Raw genomic sequence first — 17,646 nt, 5'->3', positions numbered from 1 at the left:
TATTCTTGCCTTCTTTGTCAAAAATAAGGTACCCGTAGTTGCGTGGGTTTCTTTGGGTTCTCTGTCTTGTTCCATTGGTCTATATTTCTGTTTTTGTGCTGGTACCATACTGTCTTGATGACTGTAACTTTGTAGTATAGTCTGAAGTCAGGAAGGTTGATTCTTCCAGGTCCATTCTTCTTTCTCAAGTGTGCTTTGGCTATTCGGGGGTCTCTTGTGTTTCCTTATGAATTGTGAAATTTTTTGTTCTAGTTCTGTGAAAAATGCCATTGGTGATTTGATAGGGATTACATTAAATCTGTAGATTGCATTTGGTAGAATAGTCATTTTCACAATATTGATTCTTCCTACCCAGGAACATAAAATATCTCTCCATCTGCTTGTCATCTTTGATTTCTTTCATCCTTGTCTTATAGTTTTCTGTATACAGGTCTTTTGTCTCCTTAGGTAGGTTTCTTCCTAGATATTTTATTATTTTTGTTGCAATGGTGAATGGTATTGATTCCTTAGTTTCTCTTTCTGATTTTTCATTGTTAGTATATAGGAATGCAAGTGATTTCTGTGTGTTGACCTTGTATTCTGTGACTTTGCTGAAATCATTGATTAGCTCTAGTAATTTTCTGATAGTTTCTTTTGAGTTTTCTATGTATAGTACGATGTCATTTGCAAACAGTGAGAGTTTTACTTCTTCTTTTCTGATCTGGATTCCTTTTATTTATTTTTCTTCTCTTATTGCCCTAGCTAGGACTTCCAAAACTATGTTGAATAATAGTGGTGAGAGTGGATACCCTTGTCTTGTTCCTGATCTTTGGGGGAATGCTTTTAGTTTTTCACCATTGAGAATAATTTTTGCTGTGGGCTTTTCATATGTAGCCTTTACTCTGTTGAGGTAGGTTCTTTCTATACCCATTTTTTGAAGTGTTTTTATCATAAATGGATGCTGAATTTTGTCAAAGGTTTTTTCTGCATCTATTGAGATGATCATATGGTTTTCATCTTTCAATTTGTTGATATGGTGTATCACTTTGATTGATTTGCATATATTGAAGAAACCTTGCATCCCTGGAATAAACCTGACTTGATCATGGTGGATGAGCTTTTTAATGTATTGTTGAATTCTGCTTGCTAGAATTTTGTTGAGGATTTTTGCATCTATGTTCATTAGTGATATTGGCCTGTAATATCCTTTTTTCCTGTTGTCTTGACCTGTTTTTAGTATCAGGGTGATTGTGGCTTCTTAGAATGAGTTTGAAAGTGTTCCTTCCTCTACAATTTTTTGGAAGAGTTTCAGACAAATAGGCATTAGCTCTTCTCTGAATGTTTGATGGAATTCCCCTGTGAACCTATCTGATTGTGAGCTTTTGTATTTTGGGAGATTTTTGATCACTGTTTCGATTTCAGTGTTTGTAATTGGGTTGTTTATAATTTCTTTTTCTTCCTGGTTCAGTCTTCGGAGGTTGACCTTTTCTAAGAATCTGTTCATTTCCCCTGCTTCTGCTGCTGCTAAGTCGCTTTAGTCGTGTCCGACTCTGTGTGACCCCATAGACAGCAGCCCACCAGGCTCTGCCGTCCCTGGGATTTTCCAGGCAAGAACACTGGAGTGGGTTGCCATTTCCTTCTCCAATGCATGAAAGTGAAAAGTGAAAGTGAAGTTGCTCAGTCCTGTCCGACCCTTTGCGACCCCATGGACTGCAGCCTACCAGGCTCCTCCGTCCATGCGATTTTCCAGGCAAGAGTACTAGAGTGGGTTGCCATTTCCTTCTCTGATTCTGTGAACTAGATGGATTCCAAATGGATGAAAGATTTTAGAATGAAACTATAAAAGTAGTGAAAGAAAATGTGAGAGTGTTTTGTGACTTTGGAGTGGGCAAGGACTTTTTGACTTAAACCAAAAATCATAAAAGAAAAGATAAATTTAGCCACAAACTTTTGCCTAAACAAAAAAATGTGTAACTACAAACGAAATAACCTCAGATATGCAGATGACACCACCCTTATGGCAGAAAGCGAAGAAGACATAAAGAGCCATTTGATAAAAGTGAAAGAGGAGAGTGAAACAGTTGGCTTAAAACTCAAAATTCAGAAAACTAAGATCATGGTATCTGGTCCCATCACTTCATGGCAAATAGACAGGGAAACAGTTGAAACAGTGACAGACTTTATTTTGGGGGCCTCCAAAATCACTGCAGATGGTGACTGCAGCCATGAACTTAAAAGGTGCTTGCTCCTTGGTGGAAAAGCTGTGACCAACCGAGTCAGCATATTAAAAAGCAGAGACATTACTTTTCCAACAAAGGTCTGTCTAGTCAAAGATATGGTATTTCCAGTAGTCATGTATGGATGTGAGAGTTGGACTGTAAAGAAAGCTGAGCACCAAAGAATTGATGCTTTTGAACTGTGGTGTTGAAGAAGACTCTTGAGAGGCCCTTGGACTGCAAGGAGATCCAACCAGTCCATCCTAAAGGAAATCAGTCCTGAATATTCATTGGAAGGACTGATGCTGAAGCTGAAACTCCAGTACTTTGGCCATCTGATGTGAAGAGCTGACTCATTTGAAAAGACCCTGATGCTGGGAAAGATTGAAGGTGGGAGGAGAAGGGGATGACAGAGGATGAGATGGCTGGATGGCATCACTGACTCAATGGACATGATTGTGAATAAGCTCTGGGAGTTGGTGATACAGGGAAGCCTGTCATGCTGCAGTCCATGGGGTTGCAGAGTTGCACATGACTGAGTGACTGAACTGAACTGAACTGAAGAACCAAAGGAGGAAGATATACTTGCAGTTCTTAGGGAAGACGGAGGAATAATCTCCCTAGGATTTAAGAACTAGAAACTCGACAAAGAAAAGCTAACAATGAATAAAAAAACTGGCAAAAGGAATGCACAGTTTACACAAAAAATTCTGAAACCATAAAGAAATGCTCAGCCTCACTCGGGCTACATTAAGAAACCATTTTCATCAATATGACTGTCAAATCCAAGATATATAGTATATCATATTGGTGAGAATTTGCAGTAACAGACAACTGCTGTTGATGGAGTGGTATTTAGTACAACCCTGATATAGGGTAGTTTGGCATTTTCTGTCAGATTAGCAAGTGTATAAACTGATTTTTTCTAAATTTATCTTACAAATATATTTGTAGAGGTGTAATATGACCTATATATAAAGATTTTTTATAGCATGTTTATAATAGCAAAAAATTGCAAGCAATCTAAATATCTATCAAAAGGGAATAAATAAATGGTCATACATAAAGTAGAATAGCATACAGCTGTGAAAAATAGAATTAGTATGCCATGTAAAATACATGAAAAGAATTCCAATTTATATATTAAGTTAAAAAACGAAACAGGTTGTATAGTAGTGCATATAGTATGCAAGGCTAACACACTTGACAGGACCTGTCCACATCAGAATCTGTATGACCTGTACCCGCTGGGATTTTACAGAGCACAGCCTGAACAGCTGGATGTTTTGTGCTGATTGTAGCTTCTTTCTGTGTCAGAACAAAAGTTAAGTATTCAGAATGTTTATTCATCTTTGTTTATTGTATGTAAAAGAACTAAAATGATTCATAAAAAACTAAAATAGTAGGTACCTAACTGTTTAGAAATGATGTGGAGGTAAAAAGGATGGATATATACATGCATGTGCGCATGCTGAGTCACTTCAGTGATGACCAGCTCTTTGTGACCCCATGGACTATAGCCAACTGGGCTCCGCTGTCCATGAGATTCTCCAGGCAAGAATACTGGAATGCGTTACCATGCCCTCCTCCAGGGAATCTTCCCAACCAGGAGACTGAATCCACATCTTATGTCTCCTCCTTTGGCAGGTGAGTTCTTTACCACTAGTGCCACCTGGGAAGCCCACATATTTAGATACATATGGCCTGGAAAATTCCATCGGCAGAGGAGACTGGTAGGTTACAATCCATGGGGCCGCAAAGCGTCATTTGCAACTGAGATTAAACATACATACACACGTGCGCGCACGCACACGTACATATTTCCCCACTGCAATGTATTAACTTATTTAAATTTTAAAAATAAAAATATTTCATTATGGTAATTTAATCAAGTTAACATTTACTGTAGTATTTGTTAGATGTGTTTAGCCCTTTGCCTTTTTTTTCCTTTATTTTTGGTCTAGTAAAAGAACTAGTTTTAGAAAGTACTGAATGTCACATCTCTGCGAATGTAAATAATTAAATCTGTTATTCACACATGCATGATACACAGATTTTTATCTGATGAGATTTTTAATTATATGGAATAAAACTTTTAATGCAGTTGTGGGAGTTATATATCAAAGTAAAACTCTAATTTGTTTTCCAAAATAGATCCATCTTCAATTTTTCCCCAGCGTTCTATTCTCTCTGTTTTTGCTGACCTAACCTTTTTCGGTTATGAGTCACCAAACAAGAAAAACAAAATATTTTCTTTCAAAATATTATTGAAAGAATAGAGTGTTTCCTTTCTGTGTCATTCATGAATGCTGTGAAGTTGGGGTGTTGGAGTGGAGATGTAACATTACACGAACCTCTATCAATTGAAGGTCTGCTTGCTTGTATAAAGGATGGAACAGGAGACAAGCAAAGCAGAGGGAAAGAAAAGGCATTTTATGATTTTTTTTTTTTTTTTTTTTTTTTTTTTTCCATAATCAAAATAAACTTTATTTTTTTTTTCTTTTTTTTTTAATAAATTTATTTATTTTAGTTGGGGGCTAATTACTTTACAATATTGTAATAGTTTTTGCCATACATTGACATGACTCAGCCATGGGTTTACATGTGTTCCCCTTCCCGGACCCCCCACCCACCTCCCTCCCCATCCCATCCTTCTGGATCATCCCATTGCCCCGACCCTGAGCCCTTGTCACATGCATCGAACATGGAATGGTGCTCTGTTTCACATATGACAATACACATGTCTCAATGCCATTCTCCCAGAACGTCCCACCCTCACCTTCTCCCTCAGAGTCCATAAAAATTGTTCCATGCATCTGTGTCTCTTATTCTGTCTCGCATATAGGGTTATCGTTACCATCTTTCAAATTCCATATATATGCATTAGTATACTGTATTGTTGTTTTTCTTTCTGGCTTACTTCACTCTGTATAATGGGCTCCAGTTTCATCCATCTCAGTAGAACCGATTCAAATGTATTTTTTTTAATGGCTGAGTAATATTCCATTGTGTATATGTACCACAGCTTCCTTATCCATTCGTCTGCTGATGGACATCTAGGTTGCTTCCATGTCCTGGCTATTGTAAACAGTGCTGCGATGAACATTGGGGTACACGCGTCTCTTTCAATTCTGGTTTCCTCGGTGTATATGCCCAGCAGTGGGATTGCTGGGTCATATGGCAGTTCTATTCCCAGTTTTTTAAGGAATCTCCACACTGTTCTCCATAGTGGCTGTACTAGTTTGCATTCCCACCAACAGTGTAAGAGGGTTCCCTTTTCTCCACACCCTCTCCAGCATTTATTGCTTGTAGACTTTTGGATAGCAGCCATTCTGACTGGTGTGAAATGATACCTCATTGTGGTTTTGATTTGCATTTCTCTAATAATGAGTGATGTTGAGCATCTTTTCATGTGTTTGTTAGCCATCTGTATGTCTTCTTTGGAGAAATGTCTGTTTAGTTCTTTGGCCCATTTTTTGATTGGGTCGTTTATTTTTCGGGAATTCAGCTGCAGAAGTTGCTTGTATATTTTTGAGATTAATTGTTTGTCTGTTGCTTCATTTGCTATTATTTTCTCCCATTCTGAAGGCTGTCTTTTCACCTTGTTTATAGTTTCCTTTGTTGTGCAAAAGCTTTTAAGTTTAATTAGGTCCCATTTGTTTATTTTTGCTTTTATTTCCAATATTCTGGGAGGTGGGTCATGGAGGATCCTGCTGTGATTTATGTCGGAGAGTGTTTTGCCTATGTTTTCCTCTAGGAGTTTTATTGTTTCTGGTCTTACGTTTAGATCTTTAATCCATTTTGAGTTTATTTTTGTGTACGGTGTTAGGAAGTGTTCTAGTTTCATTCTTTTACAAGTGGTTGACCAGTTTTCCCAGCACCACTTGTTAAAGAGATTGTCTTTTCTCCATTGTATATTCTTGCCTCCTTTGTCGAAGATAAGGTGTCCATATGTGCGTGGGTTTATCTCTGGGCTTTCTATTTTGTTCCATTGATCTATATTTCTATCTTTGTGCCAATACCATACTGTCTTGATGACTGTGGCTTTGTAGTAGAGCCTGAAGTCAGGCAGGTTGATTCCTCCAGTTCCATTCTTCTTCCTCAAGATTGCTTTGGCTATTCGAGGTTTCTTATATTTCCATACAAATTGTGAGATGATTTGTTCTAGTTCTGTGAAAAATACCATTGGTAGCTTGATAGGGATTGCATTGAATCTGTAGATTGCTTTGGGTAGAATACTCATTTTCACTATATTAATTCTTCCAATCCATGAACACGGTATATTTCTCCATCTGTTTGTGTCCTCTTTGATTTCTTTCATCAGTGTTTTATAGTTTTCTATATATAAGTCTTTTGTTTCTTTAGGTAGATATATTCCTAAGTATTTTATTCTTTTTGATGCAATGGTGAATGGTATTGTTTCCTTAATTTCTCTTTCTGTTTTCTCATTATTGGAGTATAGGAATGCAAGGGATTTCTGTGTGTTAATTTTATATCCTGCAACTTTACTATATTCATTGATCAACTCTAGTAATTTTCTAGTAGAGTCTTTAGGGTTTTCTATGTAGAGGATCATGTCATCTGCAAACAGTGAGAGTTTTACTTCTTCTTTTCCTATCTGTATTCCTTTTATTTCTTTTTCAGCTCTGATTGCTGTGGCCAAAACTTCCAAAACTATGTTGAATAGTAGTGGTGAAAGTGGGCATCCTTGCCTTGTTCCTGACTTTAGGGGAAATGCTTTCAATTTTTCACCATTGAGGATAATGTTTGCTGTGGGTTTGTCATATATAGCTTTTATTATGTTGAGATATGTTCCTTCTATTCCTGCTTTCTGGAGGGTTTTAATCATAAATGGATGCTGAATTTTGTCAAAGGCTTTTTCTGCATCTATTGAGATAACCATATGGTTTTTTTCTTTCAATTTGTTAATGTGGTGTATTACATTGATTGATTTGCGGATGTTAAAAAAACCTTGCATTCCTGGGATAAAGCCCACTTGGTCATGATGTATGATCTTTTTAATATGATGTTGGATTCTGTTTGCTAGAATTTTATTAAGGATTTTTGCATCTATGTTCATCAGTGATATTGGCCTGTAGTTTTCCTTTTTTGTGACATCTTTGTCTGGTTTTGGAATTAGGGTGATGGTGGCGTCATAGAATGAGTTTGGAAGTTTACCATCTTCTGCAATTTTCTGGAAGAGTTTGAGTAGGATAGGTGTTAGCTCTTCTCTAAATTTTTGGTAGAATTCCGCTGTGAAGCCGTCTGGTCCTGGGCTTTTGTTTGCTGGAAGATTTCTGATTACAGTTTCGATTTCCGTGCTTGTGATGGGTCTGTTAAGATCTTCTATTTCTTCCTGGTTCAGTTTTGGAAAGTTATACTTTTCTAAGAATTTGTCCATTTCTTCCAAGTTGTCCATTTTATTGGCATATAGCTGTTGGTAGTAGTCTCTTATGATCCTTTGTATTTCTGTGGAGTCTGTTGTGATCTCTCCATTTTCATTTCTAATTTTGTTGATCTGATTCTTCTCCCTTTGTTTCTTGATGAGTCTGGCTAATGGCTTATCAATTTTGTTTATCTTCTCGAAAAACCAGCTTTTAGTTTTGTTGATTTTTGCTATGGTCTCTTTTGTTTCTTTTGCATTTATTTCTGCCCTAATTTTTAAGATTTCTTTCCTTCTACTGACCCTGGGGTTTTTCATTTCTTTCCGCCCTCTTTTGAAGATAATGCGCAGTTTTTGTGAAAGCCTGACGTCCTCAGCCAGCCTTCAGAAGTAGTTTTGTGAAGTTTGGTCAGCGTTCAGATGTTCTTTCGATAAATTTGTGGAGGAGAGAGTGGTCTCCCAGTCCTATTCCTCCGCCATCTTAGCCCCGCCTCTCCGCCATAATCCCATTTTATGATTTTTAAGAATATGACAGTGGATACAGATAAGATTAAACCAATTTCATTATTGTAAAGAAGTTTAATTTAGGTTGGTGCAAATCTAATTGCAGTTTTTTCATTGTTGAAATTTGCCATTTGATATTGGAATACATGAAGCACAAGCTGGAATCAAGATTGCTGGGAGAAATATCAATAAGTTCATATATGCAGATGATACCACTCTAATGGCAGAAAGTGAAGAGGAACTAAAGAGCCTCTTGATGAAAGTGAAAGAGTAGAGTGAAAAAGATGACTTAAAACTCAACATTCAAAAAACAAAAATCATGGCATCTGGCCCCATCACTTCATGGCAAATAGATGGGAAAAAATGAAAACAGTGACAGACTTTATTTTCTTAGGCTCTGAAATCACTGTGGATGGTGACTGCAGCCTTGAAATTAAAAGAAAAACTCCTTGGAAGAAAAACTATGACAAACCTACACAGTGTATGAAAAAGTAGAGACATCACTTTGCCAACAAAGGTCCATCTAGTCAAAGCTATGGTTTTTCCAGTAGTCATGTACGAATGTGAGAGTTGGATCATAAAGAAGACTGAGTGCTGAAGAATTGATGCTTTTGTATTTTGGTGTTGGAGAAGACTCTTGAGAGTCCCTTGGACAGCAAGAAGATCAAACCAGTCAATCCTAAAGGAAATCAATCCTGAATATTCATTGGAAGGACTGATGCTGAAGCTGAAGCTCTAATACTTTGGCCACCTGATGCAAAGAGCCAACTCATTGGGAAAAAAACCCTGATGCTAGGAGAGATTGAGGGCAGGAGGAGGAGAGGGCGACAGAGGAGGAAATGATTGGATGGCATCATCAACTCAAAGGACATGAGTTTGAGCAAACTCCGGGAGATGGTGAAGGACAGGGAAACCTGGTATGCTGTAGTTCATGGGGTTGCAAAGAGTCAGACACAACTGAGCTACTGAACAACAACAAATTACCATACATTCTTAAGTAAATGTGGTTATGTTATACATCATTTTAATACACATTTCTTGCTTTGTATTTTTTTGCTAGTGACTTATTTCTTGCTATTTATTTTATATTTATTTTAGACTATGGAAATGATGTTAGACAAAAAGCAAATGTGAGCAGTTTTCATATTCGATTTTATAAATGTATCATAAGGCAGCAGCACCAACTCACAACATCAACAACACATTTGGCCCCAGAACTGCTAACAGAAGTACAGTGCAGTGGTGGTTCAAGAAGTTTTGCAAAGAAGACAAGAACTTTGAAGATAAAGAGCATAGTGGCTGGCCATTGAAAGTTGGCAGTGACCAACTGAGAACCATCATTGAAGCTGATCCTCTTACAGCTACACAAGAAGTTGCCAAAGAACTCAACACCGACCATTCTAAGGTCATTGTTGAAGCAAATCCATTTGAAACAAATTGGAAAGGTGAAAAAACTTGACAAATAGGTGCCTCAGTGAGCTGACTGAAAATCAAAAAACTTGTCATTTTGAACTGTCATCTTCCTTTACTCTGTGCAACTACAATGAACCATTTTCCAATGGGATTGTGACCTGTAACGAAAAGTGAATAGTATACAACTACTGGCAGTGACCAACTCAGTGGATGGACTGAGAAGAAGCTCTAAAGCACTTCCCAAAACCAGACTTGCACCAAAAAAAGGTCATGGCCACAGTTTGGTGGTCTGCTGCCTGTCTGATCCACTACAGCTTCCTGAATTCCCACGAAACCATTACATCTGAGATGTAAGCTCAGCAAATTGATGAAATGCACCAAAAACTGCAAGGCCTGCAGCAGCATTGATCAATAGAAAGGGCCCAATTCTGCACAACAACACCCAACCTCACATTGCACAACCAACACTTCAAAAGTTGAATGAACTGGATTATAAAATTTTGCCTCATCTACCATATTCATCTGACCTCTCGCCAACTGATCACCTCTTCTTCGAGCATCTGAATGTTTTGCAGGCAAAACGTTTCCACAACCAGCAGGATGCAGAAAATGCTTTCCAAGAGTTTATTGAATCCCACAGCATGCATTTTTTAACTACAGTAATAAACAAACTTGTTTCTCATTGGCAAAAATGGGTTAATTGTAATGGTTCCTGTTTTGATTAATAAATATGTTTGAGCCTAGTTATAATGATTTAAAATTCACAGTCCAAAACTGTGCAATTACTTTTGTACCAACCTAACATCATTTTCATAAAAGAGAAACAGCATATTACTACATTAACTAACCCTCTTAACTAACCCTCTCTTTTCCTACTTTGTTGGAGGATGACATTTTTCCACATTAATTAATTTTCCAGCATGCTTTCGTGAAAAAAGCTTGCGTTTGAAGCCAGGTAGACCTGCATTCCAGTTCTCCTTTACAGCTGTTTAGCATTGTGGTCATAGACAAGTCACATCATTTCTCCATTAGCTGATTTTTTTAGTGTAAACTGAGTGCATCTTACCTGTCTTGCGGCGCCCCTCAGAGGGTGGAGCGTCCTAGCAGAGTGCCCGGCTGTATTGATGTTGCGCGGTGACTCCTCTGTGTCCCCAGCACCCAGTGCACACCGCTGTCAGAGCGCTCGGCACCCTCCTGATGTCTGTTCATTTGATTATCTCTAGGGATACTCTCTTCGCTTTTTATTACCTCTAGCACTTAAGACAATGTCAGGTATGTTAGGTGAATGAAATAATTTAAAAACTGAAATTTCGTTTTAATGCCTTAAAGTACTAAAAAGTTTAAGTGACACTATATGGAATCTATTATAGAATTTAACAGTGACACATCCATTATGCTTGGATATGTTCCATGATCCAGGGACCCAGTGCCCTGTTAAGACAAATCACTACCCTATCTTACTTGCTTTGGTAACCCTGAAGACGGCTCAATTTTTTACCTCTCCGCTAATCCTCCTGGCAACCCTTTGAGCTAGATGTTACTGTTCTTACCTTAATATGAAGAGATACCAGGAAGTTAGGTAACTTTCTAAGACTGTATGGCTGCCATCTAGCAGTATTGCCATTTGAACTCAGCTTTTTTTTTTTTTTACTTTAATACATTTTCCATGGTATTAAATAAGACAAATACATTTGAAATACTTAGCACAGTGTGTGACACATGATGCCAATAAATGGTAGTTGCTATTAGTGTAATATCAAAACTTCATCACTGAAGGGTTGGGAATCTTCTCCAAACATGTGTTAACAAAGCAGTTTCCAATGTATTTATAAAAACTTACTTTTAGAATTGAGCTCTCTCGTACAGCTGCCTTAGTCTTGTGGACCAAAGTAGCACCTCTTGACTCTGGGTCATTACTCTATCAAGCCCTAGGATTTTAACCCTTCCCAGCATTAGGGTCTTTTCCAGTGAATCAACTCTTCGCATGAGGTGGCCAAAGTATTGGAGTTTCAGCTTCAACATCAGTCCTTCCAATGAACACTCAGGACTGATCTCCTTTAGGATGGACTGATTGGATCTTCTTGCAGTCCAAGGGACTCTCAAGAGTCTTCTCCAACACCACAATTCAAAAGCATCAGTTCTTCGGTGCTCAGCTTTCTTCACCATCCAACTCTCACATCCATACATGACTACTGGAAAAACCATAGCCTTGACTAGATGGACCTTTGTTGGCAGAGTAATGTCTCTGCTTTTCAATATGCTATCTAGGTTGGTCATAACCTTCCTTCCAAGGAGTAAGCGTCTTTTAATTTCATGGCTGCAGTTACCATCTGCAGTGATTTTGGACCCTAAAAAAATAAAGTCTGACACTGTTTGCACTGTTTGTTCAGCTTCTTTAGTACTCTTTTTATCAGTTGTCATCGTACTGTGTATTTTTTGTCTTCTAAAAATGTATTGAAATTTTTCATTTCATGGCTTTTCTTTCATTTTTTTTCTTTAACATTATGAGTTTATACTGTTTGTGTAACCCTTTACTCTTGTATTCTTGAGCTCTTAGCGGAAAAGAAAATACATGCCAAGGTCAAGCTGATGTTCTTAACCGAAATCAGATTTTTAAAAAAATTTAACTTTACTAACGTATTTTTGATTTATAACAAATAGCATATATTTCTAGTGAGACAGTTTGGTACATTTTGACATGTGTATTAAAACCATCACTACTACCTACTGTACCTATGAAGAAACTGATACTCGAAGGAGCCTAGAAGCTCAGATTGGAACCCAGGCTTGTCTGAGGTCAAGTTCCATGCTGTGGGCTCTGAGGTCTGAGTTCTAGCTGGGAAAACAACAGTTGACTATTTTTCATTTGCATAGGGAAAGAACACAATCTCTGAATCTAACTACTCATTTCTTTAATAAGAGGGTTATGCTAAATGATCCTAATGTCTTTTTCAACTTCAAGTTTTTGTACTTCGTTTATATTTCCTATGCAGAAGTGGTAAATCTCTGTTCAAATACAGTTTTTTCAATTAAATGAAACTGTACTGTTCTCTGTAATTTTCAAGTGGAGCTATATAAGACGTTAAGAATAGTATTTTTTTTCTTTTTATAGGAAAGCGTTTAAGAAGCTCTTGGAGTAATATGAGTCAGGATAATGTAGGATCTGCAGGAAGTCCCTCAAGATAGTTGGTGAGACAATATGAATGTTTTCAAAGTGTATTATATAATTATTTTGCAGGCATTCTGACTATAAAATTCCTAGCTTTGTGCTCACAAGAGACGTTCTGCTCAGTCTTTTATTATTATGTGGTTTTTAAGCTTAATAATGGTGGAAGCTACAATAGTTACCTAATACTTAACTGTGTTCTTCACTTCTGCTAGAAAATGCAGATTTTTGTATAATGATATAGATATAGTCCTGTAACTCTATCTAGCTTTCTATCTATAGAACTGTCTCTACAGTTCTCAGATATTATCAGCAATGACTAAAATGCCATAGCCTAAAATATATAAAATACATCTATCATCTATACACAGGCACATTTTATTTACATGCCAAGTATATATAATGTTTTTATGCAAAGCTGAAATAAAATTTGACTGTTCTAAGTTATGACAATTTATTTTCTACTTCTCCAATCACAGGAAAAAGAAGAATTTATAGATTCTTCATCAAGATCTTCATTTACGCAGCTGTTAAATCCAAGGCTACAGTTGTGGTGAAACTATGAATAAAAATACATCTTCTGTAGTATCATCCAGTCTACTTGAAAAGTAATTTCTAAATTAATATGTTTTGAAGTATCATAGTTTAAAATATGTAGAATATTAATGAGTGTTGGAGGAAAGTTTCATACAGCTAATTACCTTTGGTGTAAGATAGTGGTAATAAGAAGGTTGATCAGTAATTACCTTTCATTGTAAATCAAGGTATAGGATAAATCCTGCATTCTCCTGTAGAACTATTTATAGAGCTGAATTTTTAAGTTTGATCTGATTTTTTAAATATCTAAAATATTTTATAATTCCAGTAAAACTATAACATAATATAAGATAAACATTTGCTGAGTAACAAACAAGCTCTAATCCTTAAAACAAGCAAGCGTTTATTCTTTGTCATGATTCTGTGGACAGTTCTGGTCTGCACCGGATCCTGTAGGATGGCCTCAATGATGTGTTCTGAGGCCTTGTTTAGAAGGTTGAATGGCTGTGGTCTCTTTCAGCCTGGTCCTGCACCCTCCAGGCAGCTGGGGCCTTGTTTAGAAGGTTGGATAGCTGTGGTCTCTTTCAGCCTGGTCCCCAACCCTCCAGGCAGCTGGGGCCTCGTTTAGAAGGTTGGATGGCTGTGGTCTCTTTCAGCCTGGTTCCCCACCCTCCAGGCAACTGGCTCAGGCTTTTTCACGTGGTACAGAGTGGTTCCCAGCAGCAAGCTCGAGTGGTTTTCAAGTGTCTGTTTTCCTCACATTTGCTTATGCACCATTGACTGAAGCAATGTAGATAACTAAGTCCAAATTCAAGGTCTAGAGTTATAGACTTTACTTTTTCATGGTGGAAACAGTAAAGCCACATTCCTAGGGGCATCCAGACAAAGATGGGAAGAGTTGGTGGCCATTTTGCAAACATGGAGAAGGAAATGGCAACCCACTCCAGTGTTCTTGCCTGGAGAATCCCAGGGATGGTGGAGCCTGGTGGGCTGCCGTTTATGGGGTCGCACAGAGTCGGACATGACTGAAGCGACTTAGCAGCAGCAGCAGCAGCAGCAGCAGCAACACACATATAACAAAGAATATTCAAAGAAGTCCTTCTTTCAGTCTTACCCTTCTTTCTGTGCCCTCTTTCTCCTATACATAGCCATCTTTTTTCTTGATTCTTTTTCGGTGTTTCTTTTTGAATGAGCAAATACATATCCATATAAATATATATACATGTCATACATATGTGTGTATATAATTATATTTTTTCTCAAAATGATTATTCTGTATGAAGTTCTACTGGACTTGGACATTTTTCTACTCTTGCTTATGTAGTAAACAAGTGTACACCAGCGTTGACTCAAGTTGGAAGGTCTTTGCTAGAGAATGGTGTCAGATCAGTTAAACTCAGGATATCTTTCTCTGATGCCTCCTCCTGGGAGCACTCAGAAGCTCCAGTCTCCTAGGGGCATAAGCCAAGCCCAGCTGTGTCGTAAATGAAGAATTCTGTCCATTGTACTGTCCAGGTACAATTCTGTCCAAATACTCCATGCACTAGTACTGAACAGCTTTGCTCTGTGACAGCACAGAGTTTTATTCAACTACTTAAGGCAAAATAAAGCTAATGAGGAAGAAGCATATTACTAAGGCAAGATGTCCCAAAACACCCAATATCCCAGGCTCTACTTGCCAGTGCATTCTTAACAAAAAGGTAGCATATGATATATAGTTTTATATATATTTTTTGCTGTTTTTTTTTATAAATAATTTTATTTATTTATTTTTGGCTGTGCTGTATCCTCATTGCTGTTTGGGCTTTTCTCTAGCTGCGGAGAACTGGGGCTGCTCTCCAGTTGTGGTGTGTGGGCTTCTCACTGGGGTGGACTTCTCTTGTAGAGCACAGGCTCTGGAAAGCACGGGCTTCAGTCGTTGTGGTTCCCAGACTCTAGAGCACAGGCTGGATGGTTGTGGTGCACAAGCTTAGTTGCTCTGTGGCATGTGGGATCCTCCTGGACTAGGGATCAAACCTGTGTCTCCTGAGTTGGCAGGTGGATTCCTTACCACTGAATAACCAGGAAAGTGAAAGTGAAAGTCGCTCTGTCCTGTCTGACTCTTGGAGACCCCATGAACTATACAATCCATGGAATTCTCCAGGCCAGAATACTGGAGTGGATAGCCTTTCCCTTCTCTAGGGGATCTTCCCAACCTGGGGACCGAACCCATATCTCCTGCATCGCAGGTGGATTCTTTACCAGCTGAGCCACAAGGGAAGCCCAAGAATACTGGAGCGGGTAGCCTATCCCTTCTCCAGCAGATCTTCCCAACCCAGGAATCGAACCAGAGTTGCCTGCATTGCAGGAAGATTCTTTACCAACTGGGCTATCAGGGAAGCCCTGAGTTATCAGGGAAGTCCCATATATATGATGTTTTGACCAGGCCTTTTGTAAACTAAAATTATGTCCTGATGGTCACTTCATATCAGTTTATGAAGTTCTTCCTTGTACCTTGTTGTAACTGTATAGTATTCTGTTCTTAATATATCAATACCATAGTTTATTTATCCAGTACCTCATTGATGGACATTTGAATTGTTTGCAATTTTTGGTGATTACAAGTTATGCCAAATAACTAACCTAGTATACAAGTCATTTTGTATTTGTTGCCAAATTATCTTTGGGAAAGGTTCCTAAAAATGAGATTGTTGGATTAGAGGGTAGATTATTGTTGTTATTGTTTAGTTGCTAAGTCGTGTCCGACTCCTTTGCCACCTCATGGACTCAGGCTCCTCTGTCTATGGGATTTCCCAGGCAAGAATTCTGGACTAAGTTGCCATTTCCTTCTCCAGGGAATCTTCCTGACCCAGGGATCAAACCCATGTCTCCTGCACTGGCAGGTGGGTTTTTTACCACTGAGCCACCAGGAAAGCCCAGAGGGTAAATTAGAAATTACTAAATCCCCTCTTCAGAGGTTATACCATTTTTTATTACCACCAACAAGGTGCAAGAGTACCTCTTTCCTAAAACCTTGTTATATATTGTCAAAGTTCTAAATTTACATTGATCTGATTAGGTAAAAAGCAGTATTTCTGCCTGAATTTAGCTTGTAGATTCTCTTACTATGATTAAATTTGAGCAGCAGAACTATTTTTAATTGAAAAACAATAAGTAATGTAAATTCTTAACAAGGAGAGACTTTTTAAAAAAATTTTTATTTAGTTATTTGTTTGGCTGTGTTGAGTTTTAGTTGCATCATGTGGGATTTAGTTCCCCGACCAGGGATCAAACCCAGGCCCCCTTAATGGGAACATAGAGTCTTGGCCACTGGACCACCAGGGAAGTCCCACAATGAGGGAATTTTAAAGTAATGTCTTAGCAAGTAAATACACTGCTGTGTTAATCATAGATACTCTGTGCTGGGGTTAGAAAAGGAGGAATACTTTACTGAAATAGTAATGTGTGCTGGAGATCATGTGTACCCCCATTGACGGGAATTCACATTTAGACAGTTTAAGAGGTTATTGGCGGTGCCTAATGAGACCTTTGTCCCCTTTCTCCTTCATCTCTCCCACTTTTGGGCTTCATCTCTTTATTTCCTTGCAGCCTAATCTCCTGTCAAGAAAGATTTTGAAATCTGACAGTAGAACATTTTCTGCCTTTTTTCCTAGCTACCTGATTATTACCCTAGTAACCACATAGGCCCTCTAACCCTAGAGTTGAATTCAGTGTAATACAACCATAACAGATGTGCTTGCTCTAAATACTATATAAAGATCAAAATACTCAAAAATAGGGAGTTTTGTTTTTTTAAGTTTTAATTTCTTTCATTCTACTTTTTTATGATTTAACTTTTGAATACAAGTCCTCATACAGATATAGTTAGAATTTCTATGGCAGAAGTTAAATATAAAAATTTTTTTAAGGCTGTAACCTTGTGTAAAATATGAAATAACTCTTTTTAACAGTGGTTTCTGTGATGGCACATTTGAAGACAGCTAGAAGTCCTGTATTCAACAATGGCTTTAGTGTACCAGTGAAGCATTGAGGTTGAGGTGATCTTAGATCTTAGACCTTACTTAGATGATACTTTGGCTCTGGAGCAAGATAGACCAGGCTCACATTGCTGTTCTCCAGCTTTGTAACTTTAGGCCACCAAGTCAACTTGCCCAGATTTGGGTTCTTTTAGAAAAATGAGGGTAATAATATTAGGGATTTTATAAATATTAAATGAATTGAATAGCATAATGTGTGAATATTGATTAGCACAATACCCACTACACCATAAGTAAGCCCTGTGCTTCATTTCATACTTTACTCAAGTTCGCTTGGACCAGTAGAAGTCTGTTCTGACTATTCAGAAACACAACTTGGGGTGGGGGGATGATGTACCTTTTGCAGAATTCATGTTAACAGTTCCTTCCTTCCTAATGGCATCACTTTTATGTCCAGCAGAAATCACAGCT

General features: G+C 38.0%; 1 protein-coding gene across 26 annotated transcripts in view; it reads left to right on the top strand.

The window, feature by feature from the left end:
- The window catches only part of STXBP4 (syntaxin binding protein 4), a 214,891-nt gene that overhangs the window by 10,316 nt on the left and 186,929 nt on the right, over positions 1–17,646 (top strand). For 22 of the 26 annotated variants that reach the window (XR_014079965.1, XR_014079964.1, XR_014079960.1 and 19 more), the window contains 2 exons: positions 12,608–12,684; positions 13,141–13,269. Coding sequence is in view for 18 of the 26 variants with exons in the window: in XM_081581691.1 (XP_081437817.1) it covers positions 13,223–13,269 (47 nt within the window). In the remaining 8 variants the exon portion in view is untranslated. Of the gene's footprint in view, positions 1–12,587; positions 12,685–13,140; positions 13,270–17,646 lie in introns of all 26 variants that reach the window. The other 4 variants (XR_014079963.1, XM_081581696.1, XM_081581695.1 and 1 more) reach the window with 1 other exon arrangement.

This window comes from Giraffa tippelskirchi, chromosome 3, assembly GCF_054371585.1.
Source record: "Giraffa tippelskirchi isolate mGirTip1 chromosome 3, T2T-mGirTip1v1.2.pri, whole genome shotgun sequence".
Lineage (NCBI taxonomy): Eukaryota > Metazoa > Chordata > Mammalia > Artiodactyla > Giraffidae > Giraffa > Giraffa tippelskirchi.
The sequence above is the reverse complement of the archived record's forward strand: the minus strand, read 5'-3'. Positions and strand labels throughout refer to the sequence as shown.